The sequence below is a fragment of the Budorcas taxicolor genome, chromosome 6 (genome assembly GCF_023091745.1).
Source record: "Budorcas taxicolor isolate Tak-1 chromosome 6, Takin1.1, whole genome shotgun sequence".
NCBI lineage: Eukaryota > Metazoa > Chordata > Mammalia > Artiodactyla > Bovidae > Budorcas > Budorcas taxicolor.
In genome coordinates, this window is record NC_068915.1 from 71699459 (window position 1) to 71714401 (window position 14943).

General features: G+C 37.2%; 1 protein-coding gene and 1 pseudogene across 1 annotated transcript in view; both read left to right on the forward strand.

Annotated features, from left to right (window-relative positions):
• Positions 1-10875, forward strand: part of EXOC1 (exocyst complex component 1) — a 54440-nt gene extending 43565 nt beyond the window's left edge. Inside the window, exons 18-21 of the mRNA XM_052641966.1 lie at positions 974-1157; positions 4972-5171; positions 7557-7751; positions 10103-10875. Of these exons, the coding sequence (XP_052497926.1) occupies positions 974-1157; positions 4972-5171; positions 7557-7751; positions 10103-10255 (732 nt within the window). The 3' untranslated portion in view covers positions 10256-10875. The remainder of the gene's footprint in view (positions 1-973; positions 1158-4971; positions 5172-7556; positions 7752-10102) is intronic.
• A 1320-nt stretch (positions 10876-12195) lies between these two features.
• On the forward strand, positions 12196-14347 carry LOC128049738 (zinc finger CCCH domain-containing protein 14-like; annotated as a pseudogene).
• The last annotated feature ends 596 nt before the right edge of the window (positions 14348-14943 follow it).

Consider the following 14943-nt stretch of genomic DNA (forward strand, 5'->3'; position numbering starts at 1 on the left):
TACTTTGGCTATTATGATCTTTTGTGTTTCCATACAGGTTTTAGAATTATTTGTCCAATTTGGATTGCTTTTATTTATTTTTCCTGTCTGATTGCTATGTCTAGAACTTCCAATACCATATTGAACAAAAGAACAATTACTTTTCTAATCTCTACATGTCATATGGTTTTCAGGTTATATCCCCAAAATCTCAGCATAATGACATTTTAGGTAGGAGTTGAAAATGATTCAACACTTTGGCAATGTACTTCTTACTGGGAATAGAACTAGATCCCCTGGAAGTACACAGAATCATAATTGATTATTGTGAACCAAAGTGTCTATATTCTGTCTGTATGTCTATTTGTACTTTGTATCCATCTTACACAAGTACTTTACTATACAGATTTAGAGTAAATAACTAATAGATACATGGAAAACTATATAATGCAAATCCACAGTAGAAATACCTGATCTCCTTCTCTCTTCTCATACCCCCAAAATATAGAACTTCTCTATCCAAACAAATTTTAGGCTGTTGAGATTTGGAAATGGTTGTGGTTCTCAACTTGACTATATAGCCACCAACCAGAAATAATCGTGAGAGATCCTGTGTGTGCTCTGGTATCTCCTCTGCCCCAAAATGGGCAATCACTATATACTTACCTTTTATAAATGATAGAAGTGTTCATTGGTTGTTTTTACTTTAAACAAAGACCTGAGGTTCACAAGCTTTGAGTACATTTTGTTTTGGATAATTTGGATTTTTTTTTCCTTGATTTTAGTTTCTTAAATATTATATATGTACTTTTTAATCTCTAGAAATAGTTTTTCTTAGTTATCCATATTGTGTTACTCTTTGGTTAGTAAATGTCCAAAATGTTCTAGGTATTAAATTACACCATGCCTTTGTGGTATATATATTTGCTTTTAATTGTATGTTGTTTCTAAGTTGCTTAGCTATTTTTCTCCCTTGCTTTCTGCCTAACTTTAGAGTAACCAAATAAGGCAAATGGAAGAAGTAAAGATCTCAAAGAAGAGTAAAGTAGGAATTCTCCCATTTGTTGCTGAATTTGAAGAATTTGCTGGACTCGCAGAATCAATCTTTAAAAATGCTGAGCGTCGTGGAGATCTAGATAAAGCATATACTAAACTTATCAGAGGGGTATTTGTTAATGGTAAGCTTTTGTTACATTATGAAGACGTTTTTGGTGGTGGTTTTCCTTATTTCTGGTATTTTTGGTCGGTTTTCATTATTTCTGATTAAGTTAGAAGTTGGGGGACAGATCTGTTCGTTATTTTCCATAGTCTATAGTCTTTTTTAAGTTTTCTGAAAGTAAAGATTTCTTAAATTTGAACAACAAACAGTACATAAAACCCATTTGTATTTACCAGGAACTACTTATATTTTAGGGTTCATATGGGCTATCATTATGTAAAATTGAAATTCATTTTTTAAACACAAAAATGACCTTGTGGATTACATTTGCATTTTAGCGAGAGTCTTCTCGAGATGATTAACAGTGATGTCTGTACGTGTGTGTGCTTAGTCACTCAATCATGTCCAACTCTATGCAACACCATGGACTGTAGCTCACCAGGCTCCTCTGTCCATGGGATTCTCGAGGCAAGAATACTGGAATGGGTTGCCATTCAGTCTGCCACGGGATCTTCCCAACCCCAGGATCAAACCCAGGTCCCCCATATTGTAGTTGGATTCTTTACCATCTGAGCCACCGGGGAAGCTCAAAAATACTGGAATGGGTAGCCTATCTCTTCTCTAGGGCATCTTCCTGAGCCAGTAATTGAATCTAGGTCTCCTGCATTGCAGGCCAATTCTTTACCAGCAGAGCTACCAGGGAAGCCCCAATTAATGCTAAAATAGTATAATTCATCATCTTCCTATGTCACATCACACAGTTAAGTTACAGAAACAATGTGGATGTGTTTAATTTGAAATAAACGATCTGACTGCATCAATTCAGGAATTTTTAAAGCTAAAAAAATGACAAAAGTAGAATTATCTCAACAGTTACAGATAATACATTTTTGGTGGAAACAGATTTAGGGGAAAGATGATAAATTATATGATTGAATGTTTATATGGTTGATATTTCTTTTAAAATTCAAAGCTTTGTCCGATTGTAAAGTACTATATGCTCATTACATACCCCCCAAAATCAGCAAACTGACTTTAAAAATCAAGAAGAAAGTAATTTGTAATCTCATCATACAAAGGTAACATTTAATTTTTACCTGTCTAAACTTTTCAATATATCTCTCTCCCTGGTATATAAGCACATATTGTGTGTTCTCTAATTTAAAAATGTTGTATCATACCTTACACACTGTTTTGGAACCTGCTAGACTCTATGATTCTAGTGTCTTTCCTTGTCTACTAATATCAGTTCAGTTCAGTTCAGTTGTGTCCGACTCTTTACAACCCCATCAATCACAGCACGCCAGGCCTCCCTGTCCATCACCAACTCCCGGAGTTTACTCAAACTCATGTCCATCTGAATGCTGAGTTCCACAGAATAGCAAAGAGAGATAAGAAAGCCTTCCTCAGTGATCAATGCAGAGAAATAGAGGAAAACAACAGAATGGGAAAGACTAGATATCTCTTCAAGAAAATTAGAGATACCAAGGGAACATTTCATGCGAAGATGGGCTCAATAAAGGACAGAAATGGTATGGACCTAACAGAAGCAGAAAATATTAAGAAGAGGTGGCAAGAATACACAGAAGAACTGTACAAAAAAGATCTTCACAACCCAGATAATCACGATGGTGTGATCACTCAGCTAGAGCCAGACATCCTGGAATGTGAAGTCAAGTGAGCCTTAGAAAGCCGAACAAAGCTAGTGGGGGTGATGGAATTCCAGTTGAGCTATTTCAAATCCTGAAAGATGATGCTGTGAAAGTGCTGCACTCAATATGCCAACAAATTTGGAAAACTCAGCAGTGGCCACAGGACTGGAAAAGGTCAGTTTTCATTCCAATCCCAAAGAAAGGCAATGCCAAAGAATGCTCAAACTACTGCACAATTGCACTCATCTCACATGCTAGTAAAGTAATGCTCAAAATTCTCCAAGCCAGGCTTCAGCAATACGTGAACTGTGAACTTCCTGAAGTTCAAGCTGGTTTTAGAAACGGCAGAGGAACCAGAGATCAAATTGCCAACATCCGCTGGATCATCAGAAAAGCAAGAGAGTTCCAGAAAAACATCTATTTCTGCTTTCTTGACTATGCCAAAGCCTTTGACAGTGTGGATCACAAAAAACTGGAAAATTCTGAAAGAGATGAGAATACCAGGCCACCTGACTTGCCTCTTGAGAAACCTATCTGCAGGTCAGGAAGCAACAGTTAGAACTGGACATGAAACAACAGACTGGTTCCAAATAGGAAACAGAGTATGTCAAGGCTGTATATTGTCACCCTGCTTATTTAACCTATATGCAGAGTACATCATGAGAAATGCTGGGCTGGAAGAAGCACAAGCTGGAATCAGGATTGCCAGGAGAAATATCAATAACCTCAGATATACAGATGATACCACCCTTATGTCAGAAAGTGAAGAAGAACTAATGAGCCTCTTGATGAAAGTGAAAGAGGAGAGTGAAAAAGTTGGCTTAAAGCTCAACATTGAGAAAACGAAGATCATGGCATCTGGTCCCATCACTTCATGGGAAATAGATGGGGAAACAGTGGAAACAGTGTCAGACTTTATTTTGGGGGGCTCCAAAATCACTGCAGATGGTGATTGCAGCCATGAAATTAAAAGACGCTTACTCCTTGGAAGGAAAGTTATGACCAACCTAGACAGCATATTCAAAAGCAGAGACATGACTTGGCCAACAAAGGTCTGTCTAGTCAAGGCCCTGGTTTTTCCAGTGGTCACGTATGGATGTGAGAGTTGGACTGTGAAGAAAGCTGAGTGCCAAAGAATTGATTCTTTTGAACTGTGGTGTTGGAGAAGACTCTTGAGAGTCCCTTGGACTGCAAGGAGATCCAACCAGTCCATTCTAAAGGAGATCAGTCCTGGGTGTTCATTGGAAGGACTGATGCTAAAGCTGAAACTCCAGTACTTTGGCCACCTCATACGAAGAGTTGACTCATTGGAAAAGACTCTGATGCTGGGAGTGATTGAGGGCAGGAGGAGAAGGGGACAACAGAAGATGAGATGGCTGGATGGCATCACCAACTCGATAACCATAATCACTTTTAATGATTACATAGAGTTCCATCTATCATTATTTACTTAGCAGATCTGTTAACAGGCATATGGTTCGTTTCCTGTTTTCTGTATATTTCTGTATATTGTCTAATAATTTCCCTAGGATCAATTATTGGAAATAATTACCGAGTCAGAAGTTTGGTGTCTGTTGAGTTTCTGCCAAATAACCACACAGAAGGATTATACCTGTTTAGTCCTTTGAGCGTCTGGTTAAAGTTTCTATCACTTCTGCCTCGATACCCAGTATTTCTCAGTATTATCAGTCTTGTTATCCTTTGTTAACCTAGAAGGATATAAATCAGTTGTGCTTATGGTATGTTTTACTGTGTAAGAGCTTCCAAATTATATATCAAGTTTATTCATCTTTTTCTTTATGACTTCTAAGTTTTGGGCCATTCTTAGAAAGTTCATACTATCACAGAATTATTTCTTTAACTAGGTTTATTTTTCTTAGTACTTACGATTGCATTCATTTATTTGCTTTTAACATTTTAAGCACTTGAACAATTTAGAATTTGTTTGGCTAAAAGATGTGTAATAGGAATCCAAATTTATACATATATATACATGACTGTTTTAGAATGATTTTTTATTTAGGTTTGGGTAGATCCTTCAGTACATTATGTTTTATTTGATTAAGTCCAGAAAATGTGCCTACTTCTTAAACTTATAAATGAAAAAAAATTTTTTTTCCATAGCTAAATGTGGTCATATTCATACGAGGGCATTGTTATATTTCTTCCATTTTTGTTTAGTGGAGAAAGTAGCAAACGAAAGCCAGAAGACCCCCAGGGATGTAGTCATGATGGAAAACTTCCACCATATTTTTGCAACACTTTCTCGTTTGAAAATCTCATGTCTAGAAGCTGAAAAAAAAGAAGCCAAACAAAAATACACAGATCACCTTCAGTCTTATGTCATATACTCTTTAGGACAACCTCTTGAAAAACTAAACGTAAGCATATTTTCATTCAGTATATTTTTTCTGGTTTTGGACCTGTGTTTACATGTGAGTAACACAACAGACATTTATTTTTAAGGTTGCTCATTCATTGGTGCTGGAGGATAAGGAAGGATGGACTGAGATACTGAAGCTGCTCAGACACTGCTAGATGTTTTATATACATTATTTCTTTTAATTCTTGTAAACCATGATGTGGGGTAAGATAGCATTATCCTTGTTTTACAAATGAAGAAACTGAAAGTAAATAAAAAGTTATAATAATTGACAGGTAGCAAAGCAGGGTGATTAACCATAGATTTAGCCTTTTCCATTATACCAGTCTTCCATTTCTTACCTCATAAATAGCTAACCTTTATCCCTAGCTCAGATGAAGATATTGAAAACTCTATCAAGATAAAAAGAAAAAAAAATTGTTTTATTCATTGCCTTTTCTTTATCCTTCCTTTCTTGACTTGTCCTTCCCCAGAGCAAATTTGATCTTTAAACATGAGAAATGGTAGTTTTAGAGAACTTTGCAACATGGTAGAAGCTTAAATGGACCCTTCTAACAAATTATGTCCACAATGTGGTTAGCCATCTTCTATGTTTTGAAATTAGAGTCAAATAAAAATTGTCTATCTGTTGTCAGCAATTCAAATGCAGAACCAGTGTCTTATAAATTGAAGAACAGACAGATATTCCTTTAGGGTAAAGGGTCTGTCTCAGACCTAAAGCCTGCATGATACGTAACTGCAACATAAAGGAACTTCCTTTGAAATCAGATTTAAAGCAGAAACATTGATAAATCCTTTCACATTGTTATAGAATCTCTAGCCAATGCAGTAAGACCGAAACATAAAGATATATAAAAAGAATCATACTGGAGTGGACTGCCATTTCCTCCTCCAGGGAATCTTACCAGCCCAGGCATCAAATCCATGTCTCTTGTGTCTCCCGCGTCGGCAGGCGGAGTCTTTGTGACTGCGCCACCTGGGAAGCCCTCAGGGTTATAATTACCTGTATATAATATGTTGAGGTTATTTTATCTGGTAAAGTAAAATAGGTTTTTTAACCTAGTCAAGATATATATATATATCAAAAAATAATTTGTTTCCTATATGTTATAATAACCAATTAAAAATCTGTGTAGAAAAATAAATAAAAAATAAAAATCTGTGTAAAAAAAATTTTTTTAATATCCAGAACAGATTTGTCTAAAAAATCATTATTAAAAATGTAATAATTTAATGAAGAATAAATAAATAATAGCTAAGAAAATTTTAGAGAATAGTAGTGAGGGGATTTGACCATGTTGTGATCAAGTAAAGACTTGCCAATCAATATGCATGTTAAAAAACCAATTACACTTAAAAGGCAACCTGAGAAGAATATTTATAACAGCACAACAGTCAGTATACTTAATATAAAAGATCTTTTTAAAATCAATCAGGAAAGCACTAAGATCCCAATATATAAATGGGTAAGGGTTCTGAATGTACTTACTGAGCATATGAAAAGCAGATAAACTTCATTTCTAGCTGAAGAATATTGAAATAAAATGACAAATAAACCTTTCTTACTTTCTTTTGGCTATACCACTTGGCATGTGGGATCTTAGTTCCCCCTTCCCATCCCTCCACCAGGGATCCAACCCATGCCATCTGCATTGGAAGGGTAGAGTCTTAACCACTGGACTGCCAGGAAAGTCCCCCTTTTTCACTTTTCAAAATGACAAAGATTTTTTTTTTAATTATGATAATGCTGATGATAGTATGATAAGATAAAATAGTCTCGTATGAGAGAAATATAAAGTGATTGAACTTTTCTGGGAAGCAATTTGTGTATATGAAGAATCTTCAGAATACTTAACAATTATATTCCTCAACTGAGGAATTATAGTCCTAGAAGTTTATGCTGGACGGTCATCAATAATGTGGGTAAATATCTATGTATAAAAGTTATTTATAACTATATTTATAATAGATTTTGTTTTTGATGAATAGATTTTGTCAACTTCAAGAAAAAAAGTAAAAAATATTAAATACTTAATACTGGAAAAATGAATAAACATAGTATAGTCATTGGATGGAACATGATGCAGCCATTAAAATTTATACTTTGGGAAAAACATATAAAATATTAAATGAAAAATATAGCATACAAAAGTATAACCTCATTTTCATACTCACACATCGAAAGACTAGAGGGAAATCTAGTCTTTTGACAGTGCTTATCTCTGAGTAGTGTGATAGCAGCTGATTATTATTTTATCCTTTATATTTTCACACACTGATTTTTACACAGTGGATATATACTATTTTATAATCAAATTTTTTTTTTAATTGAAGTGGTAATGAGAGCCGTTCTTAGCCATTGTTTCTTTTTATTTCCTTGAAGCATTTCTTTGAAGGTGTTGAAGCTCGGGTAGCACAGGGTATAAGAGAGGAGGAAGTGAGCTACCAACTTGCGTTTAACAAACAAGAACTCCGAAAAGTTATTAAAGAGTATCCTGGAAAAGAAGTGAAAAAAGGTCTTGATAACCTCTACAAGAAGGTTGATAAACATTTATGTGAAGAGGAGAACTTACTTCAGGTATGCTTTAGTTCTTTTAACCTACCTACATTGCACATCCTTATATATATCTATTTCCCCCAAAATATTCCTCTAGAAATGCTATACATTTTCTAATTTTAGTGCAGGAGGAAAGCGCCATATAAAATGCAGACAAGATTAGTAAATTGTGAGGAAGAAAGGAATATTTATGCAAGTTTATATGGCTATCTCTGTGTATTTTATATTTCTGTTGTATCGTTTTGAGACATTAAGTTATTTTGCTTTTGTTTGGGGATGGGTTTTTCATTACCTTTTTGTGTTTTGTTTTAGTTTGGAGGGTAGTAAGGGAATGGAATGGTGTATGGCACAGTGGAGTGATTCTGAGAATAGGAGCCTGAATATGGATTCATAATCTGCCTCCAGGTAAAGCTACCTGGTTTGGAGCAAGTTAGTTAACCTCTCTGAGCCTCAGTTTCCTTATTTGAAAAGCAGAAATAATACGTCTACTCTGTAGGTGGGCACTAATATTATTGCCATTGCCATTTTATACATGTGAAAATCAGAGCTTAGAGAGGTAATGTGACCATGATCCCATACTTAATGTATGATAGAGTCAGATTTAAACCTCAGTTAGAGATGAGAATTACCCTGATTTTAGCATCATGGAAGGCTTCATGAAGGAAAGCATTTATGTCAGTCTCTGAAAGTCAGATACTAACTTAACAGATAAAGTAGAAGTGGCTTCCCAGTGGAAGAAATACTGTGAGCTAAAAGAAGAGAAGCAAAAAGTGTAAGTAAAGCTGTTTAGTAAAATAGTCTTATGCTGACTATTAGGAATTTAAGATTTGTGACATTTAGGATTTACAAGGAAAAATCCTAGAAGGCACTCTTTGAACTGGCAGATAGGAATGGTGTTTGTTCATAGTACCCACCCTCACCAGGTTGTCATGAGACTTAAATAGAATAATACATACATAAAGCACTTTGTACTGTGCTGATATGAAATAAGTTGCATAAATATAACCTATTGATATTACTAATATGTCAGTATGTGTGTGTCAAATTCTGTCTTGATAGTTGTCTAAAATTTATTTATGTATTTATTTATTTTATTATTACTATTATTTTTAAATTTTTTATTTTTTTATAAAATTTATTTTTTCATGGGACTGTTCATTCGTTTACTTTTTTTTGACTGAAATATAGTTGATTTACAGTGTTGTGTTGATTTTGGCATTTTAGTTTCCACTTCCAGATTATAGAATCCTTTGATTGCTCATGATTAGTCTGACTTATCTTGGTGTCCTCCATGTCACGAAGAAGTGTTTTGCATCGTTAATTTTAGATAAAGAAATTAAACTTTCATCTGATGTGAAATTTCATTTAATCCTCAGTCTTATTTCATACATAGTTGTGCATAGCCACATCTGTGTTGGATACTGGAACAGATATAATAACAGCTAAAATGTAATAAACATTACTGAGTCGAATACTGTTCTGAGCACTTTGCATACATTCACTCGTTTAATCTCATTTGAACCTGTGAGGAAGGTATTATTATCACCACCCAGTTTATAGATAAGGGGCTTTAGGCACAGAAGAGTAGTGTAACATACTCAGGGTCACTTGAGGAGTTAGGAATGTCGCTTCAGAATGTTCATTCTTAACTGTTGTTCAGTCGCTCAGTCCTGACTCTGTGACCCTATGGACTGCAGCACACCAAGCTTCCCTGTCCTTCATTCTCTCCCAGTTCAATTCAGTCGCTCAGTTGTGTCCAGCTCTTTGCGACCCCTTGGACTGCCCAGAGTTTGCTCAGATTCATGTCCTTTGAGTCGATGATGTTACCTAACCATCTCTTCTTCTGCCACCATCTTCTCTTCCCACCCTTAATCTTTCCCAGCATCCAGGTCTTCTCCAGTGAGTTGGCTCTTCGCATCAGGTGGCCAAAATATTGGAGCTTCAGTATCAATCCTTCCAATGAATATTCAGGGTTAATTTCCTTTAGGACTGACTGGATGGATCTCTTTGCAGTCCAAGGGACCCAAGAATCTTCTCCAGTACAGTTCGAAAGCATCCATTTTTTGGCACTCAGACCTCTTTATGGTCCAAGTCTCACATATGTACTTGACTACTGGAAAAACCATAGTTTTGACTCTACAGACCTTTGTCAGCAAAGTGAAGTTTTTGCTTTTTAATATGCTGTCTGGGTTTGTCATAGCTTTTCTTCCAAGGAACAAGCATCTTTTAATTTCATGGCTGCAGTCACCATCCACAGTGATTAACTATTATGCTATCCTAAATGCTTAGAATATGTCTTGACAATATTTCTACATTCTTGTTTACGTATTATTTCCATTTGTAATTTAGTGACTCATTTTCATTTTTTATAGGTGGTGTGGCACTCCATGCAGGATGAATTTATTCGCCAGTACAAGCATTTTGAAGGTTTGATAGCTCGCTGTTATCCTGGATCTGGTGTTACAATGGAATTCACTATTCAGGACATTCTGGACTATTGCTCCAGCATTGCACAGTCCCACTAAACCTTATAAAAGAAGAAAAGATAAACGATAAGAAACATTCTGAGTACACCAGACACTATTCAGAAATACCAAGCAACCATTTTGAGAACTCAGACTTGAAGTTTTACGTATCACTTAATGTCAAATAAGTGGGTAACGCATGCATGCTCAGTTGTGTCTGACTCTTTGCAACCCCATGGACTGTAGCCCACCAGGTTCCTCTGTTCATGGAATTTTCCAGGCAAGAATACTGGAGTAGGTTGCCATTTTCTTCTCCAAAATGGGTAATACCATACCACGTATATTCAAGAGCAAAACTACCAACCTATGTGGCAGTTTTATTCGCCCAGTAGGTTGTATACTAACTTAAAGCATTTATCTCATCATAAATGCCTTTATCATTTTTCTACGACTGAACAGAAAATTTTCCTTTGTTGTCTCACTTCTTGTATTTGGGAGTGGTCATCCTATATGTAATTCGTTGAGAGTTTGTCAGCTTTCAGTAATTCAGTGTTGGTTGCAAATCATGTAACTACTAAAATACTGTATCGAATTTTTCCTTCTGAATAACTAATGCGTATATGGATAAGGCTCTTGTGAAGATCAGCTGTAAACTTGAATTTTGAGGGTCATGTGATTCTGTGTAACAGTCCGAAATACATTTTCCAAAAGGTGAAATGTGGTAATATTATTATTAAATTTATCATGTGCTTCATTTGTATGAAAGCAAGTTCTTATAAAATCAATATATAAGAATTATTACATGTCATTTACCATAAAACATAGTCAGTGGTACTCAGGACTGAGAATCACTGCCATAAAGAGACTCGTGTCCTTAATGTATAAACACAAAGACCCTATCAGTACAGTGGCTTCATCTTCTTTTAACATTTATTTTATTTTTGGTTACATCAGGATCTTCATTATAGCCTGTGGGCTTCTCTCTAGTTATGGCACTCAGGCTTAGTTGTCCCATGGCACATGGGATCCCAGTTCCTGGACCAGGGATCAACCCACATTCCCTGCATTGGAAGGCGGATTCTTAACCACTGGGCCGCTAGGAAAGTCCCTCAGTACAGTTTTAATAGCAAAAAATTGCAAATAATCCAACTTTCCATTAATAGTAGATTGATAAATTAAGGTATATTCATTATTTGCCAATACAGTGGTGAAAATTAGTAAATTTTATCTACAAAAAATAGTGCAGATAAATACCAGAAAAATAATGTCAGGTTTTAAAAAAAAGAAGTCAATCACGGTATATATACCATATGATTCTATTAATATAAAAGTTCAAAATAAACAGTATTTAGAGTTACAAGTGTGGTATAACTGAGAAAAAGCAAGGAAATGATCATAAAATTCTGGAGTGATTAGGGAGCAGGAAGGGAAGATTATGGTATCTAGCAGGGGCAGGATTTTAAAGGTATGTTATTTTACTTAAACTGGGCAGTGGCTACATGGATTTCATTGTACTATGATACTTTATACCTTACACATACCTTATAAATTTATTTTATATTAGCTCAACATTTAATTTAAAAACAAAAACTCATATATGTGTGTATATATTCTTTATTGACATAGGAAAAAACCTTAACATTCGTAGATCATCTGGAGCCAAAGAAGATACAAGGTTGGTTGGATTGCTCAGGGTTCAAGCCAGGTATTATCAGAGCTGATACTCCACACAACAGTGACCTCCTTCTCAAGAATGTTATAGATATAAATATATTTAAACATCTAAAGACCAAACACTGTCTAATATTTCTGTTAACAGGCCAAGGTTAATTTTACCTGAGGTGGTATGGCTCTTATTTAAAGAAAAGGCAGAGGCGCGCGCGGCGGGGCTCGAGCCTGTGGGGGCGGGTCACACAGGGCGCGCCGCCGGGAGGAAGCCGGCGCCGGGCCCCTGGTCCGCGGGACGCAGTGCAGTGCCCGCCGCTTCCCGCCGCGGAGCCATGGAGATCGGCACGGAGATCAGCCAGTGCCATTAAGGGGAAATTGCAAGAATTAGGAGCGTACGTCGATGAAGAACTTCCTGATTACATTATGGTGATGGGGGCCAACAAGAAAAGTCAGGACCAAATGACAGAGGACCTGTCCCTGTTTCTAGGGAACAGCACAATTCGATTCACCGTATGGCTTCACGGTGTATTAGATAAACTTCGTTCTGCAACAACCGACCCCTCTAGTCTAAAGTCTTCTGATACCAACCTCTTTGATGGTAACGTACCTTCAAACAAGAGCAGTTTCAGTCGAGGAGATGAGAGAAGGCACGAAGCTGCAGTGCCACCTCTTGCAGTTTCTAGCACTAGACCTGAAAAAAGAGAGTCCAGAGTTTCTACAAGTTCACAGGAGCAGAAAGCCACTAATGTCAGACAGACTTAGGATGATGGAGCTGCAACCCGACTAATGTCCACACTGAAACCTTTGAGGGAGCTAGCACCCTCTGAAGATGTGATTGATATTAAGCTAGAATCAGATGATCTCAATGATGAAGACCTCAATTTTGTGCAGGAGAATCCCTTATCTCAGAAAAAAACTACAGTGACACTTACATACGGTTCTTCTCGCCCTTCTATTGAAATCTATCGACCACCTGCAACTCGAAACACAGACAGTGGTGCTCATCTAAACAGGCTGCAGTTTCAGCAGCAACAAAACAGTGTTCATGCTCCAAGCCTCTTGATGTTCAGAGCAGCCGGGTATATGAAACAGGACGCTTGTGTGAGCCAGAAGTGCTTAACAGTTTAGAAGAGACTTACAGTCCCTTCTTCAGAAGCAGCGCAGAAAAGATGAGTATTGAGGAAGAAAACTTTCAGAAGAGAAAGTTGCCTGTGGTAAGTTCAGTTGTTGAAGTAAAAAAGTTCAGTCACGACGGAGAAGAGGAGGAGGAAGAGGACGATTGTGGGTCCCGTACAGGAAGCATCTCCAGCAGTGTGTCAGTGCCAGCGAAGCCTGAACGGAGACCTTCACTTCCACCTTCTAAACAAGCTAACAAGAATCTAATTTTGAAAGCTATATCTGAAGCTCAAGAATCTGTAACAAAAACAACTATTCTACAGTCTCACAGAAACAGACACTTCCAGTTGCTCCCAGAATTCGAACTTCTCAGAATTGCTAGCAGAAATGGTCCAGGGACAAGGCAGAGTCCCCAGGGTATGTTCTCCTATTAAAGAAGAGGAAGCAAAAGGAGATAATATAGACAAAAGTCAAGGAACTCAACAGAGGCAGTTGTTATCCCGATTGCAAATTGATCCTGTAATGGCAGAAACTGCAGATCAGTCAAGACACGAGATAATTTATTCTGAAGAAGACAAAGCTGTCTGAGGAGCTAGTAGTGGCAGCAAACCAGAAGTTGGGGATGATGACGGCAGATTCCCTTTGGGCCCTTTCAGGACACCTTGTACAGACACGAGATCTTGTACAACCAGATAAACCTGCGAGTCCCAAGTTTATAGTGACGCTGGATGGTGTCCCCAGCCCCCCAGGATACATGTCAGATCAAGAGAAGGACATGTGCTCTGAAGGAATGAGACGCGCATGGCACCCTGCAGCCTCACACGGGGGACTCGCAGGCCTCCTTCACCCGCAGCAGTTGCACGTGCTGAGCAGGCAGCTTGAGGACCCAGATGGTAGCTTTGCAAACACTGAGCTGAGTGAGCTGAGCATGGCACAGAAGCTGGAGAAGCTGCTGGAGCGCTGCAAGTACTGGCCTGCCTGCAAGAACGGGGATGAGTGCACTTACCATCACCCCGTGTCGCCTTGCAAAGCCTTTCCCAATTGTAAATTTGCTGAGAAGTGTCTTTGTTCATCCAAATTGTAAATATGATGCAAAATGTACTAAACCAGACTGTCCCTTCATTCACATGAGCCGAAGAACCCCAGGACTGCCTCCAAAACCAGTCACAGCAGCGGCACCGCCTTCCAGTAGTCAGCTGTGCCGCTACTTCCCAGCTTGTAAGAAAATGGAGTGTCCCTTCTATCATCTGAAACACTGTAGATTTAACACTCAGTGTACACGGCCTGACTGCACGTTCTATCATCCCACCATTACTGTGCCACCACGACATGCCTTGAAATGGATTCGACCTCAGACCAGTGAGTGATACCCAGTCCTACCTGACAGAAGACTGTGCCGTTTGAGAGTTTCTGTCTACTGATGAAAGACGCTCTGCAGAATCTGTCAGATCTTTGAAACTTGGAATATATTACTTTCATAATATGAAGTTTATTGCCTACCTGAAGTGTCTAATTTTTCAAGTTTGTAAGTTTATTAAGTGATTTTAACATTGGGTCTTTTTTTGTTGTGTTGTTTTGACTGTGGAAAGACAGTTTAAGGAAAAGCTGAAATCTATTAAAACACTTGAGGCATGTTTGTACAAAAAAATAAAAATAAAAATAAAGAAAAGGCAGACAGCAAAATACTTCTTAGAAAAGAATCCAAAAAAGTAAGCACCTCAAATAACAAAATTATCTAAATGACTGGATAGAAATTTTAAGAAAGTAAGATGTATATGATTCCTATTAAAGATAAACATTGGTTAATTAATATGTCTGTTTATATTTGTGTTAGTATCTGTTTATTCTAAGGAATTAGAAACTAACAAAGTTTAATGCATACAGCTTTTCAAAATTAAATAATATACTTTGAATGAAAAAAGAAAAGGCAGTGGATGACTCTCATCAGCTACAATTTTCTAGAT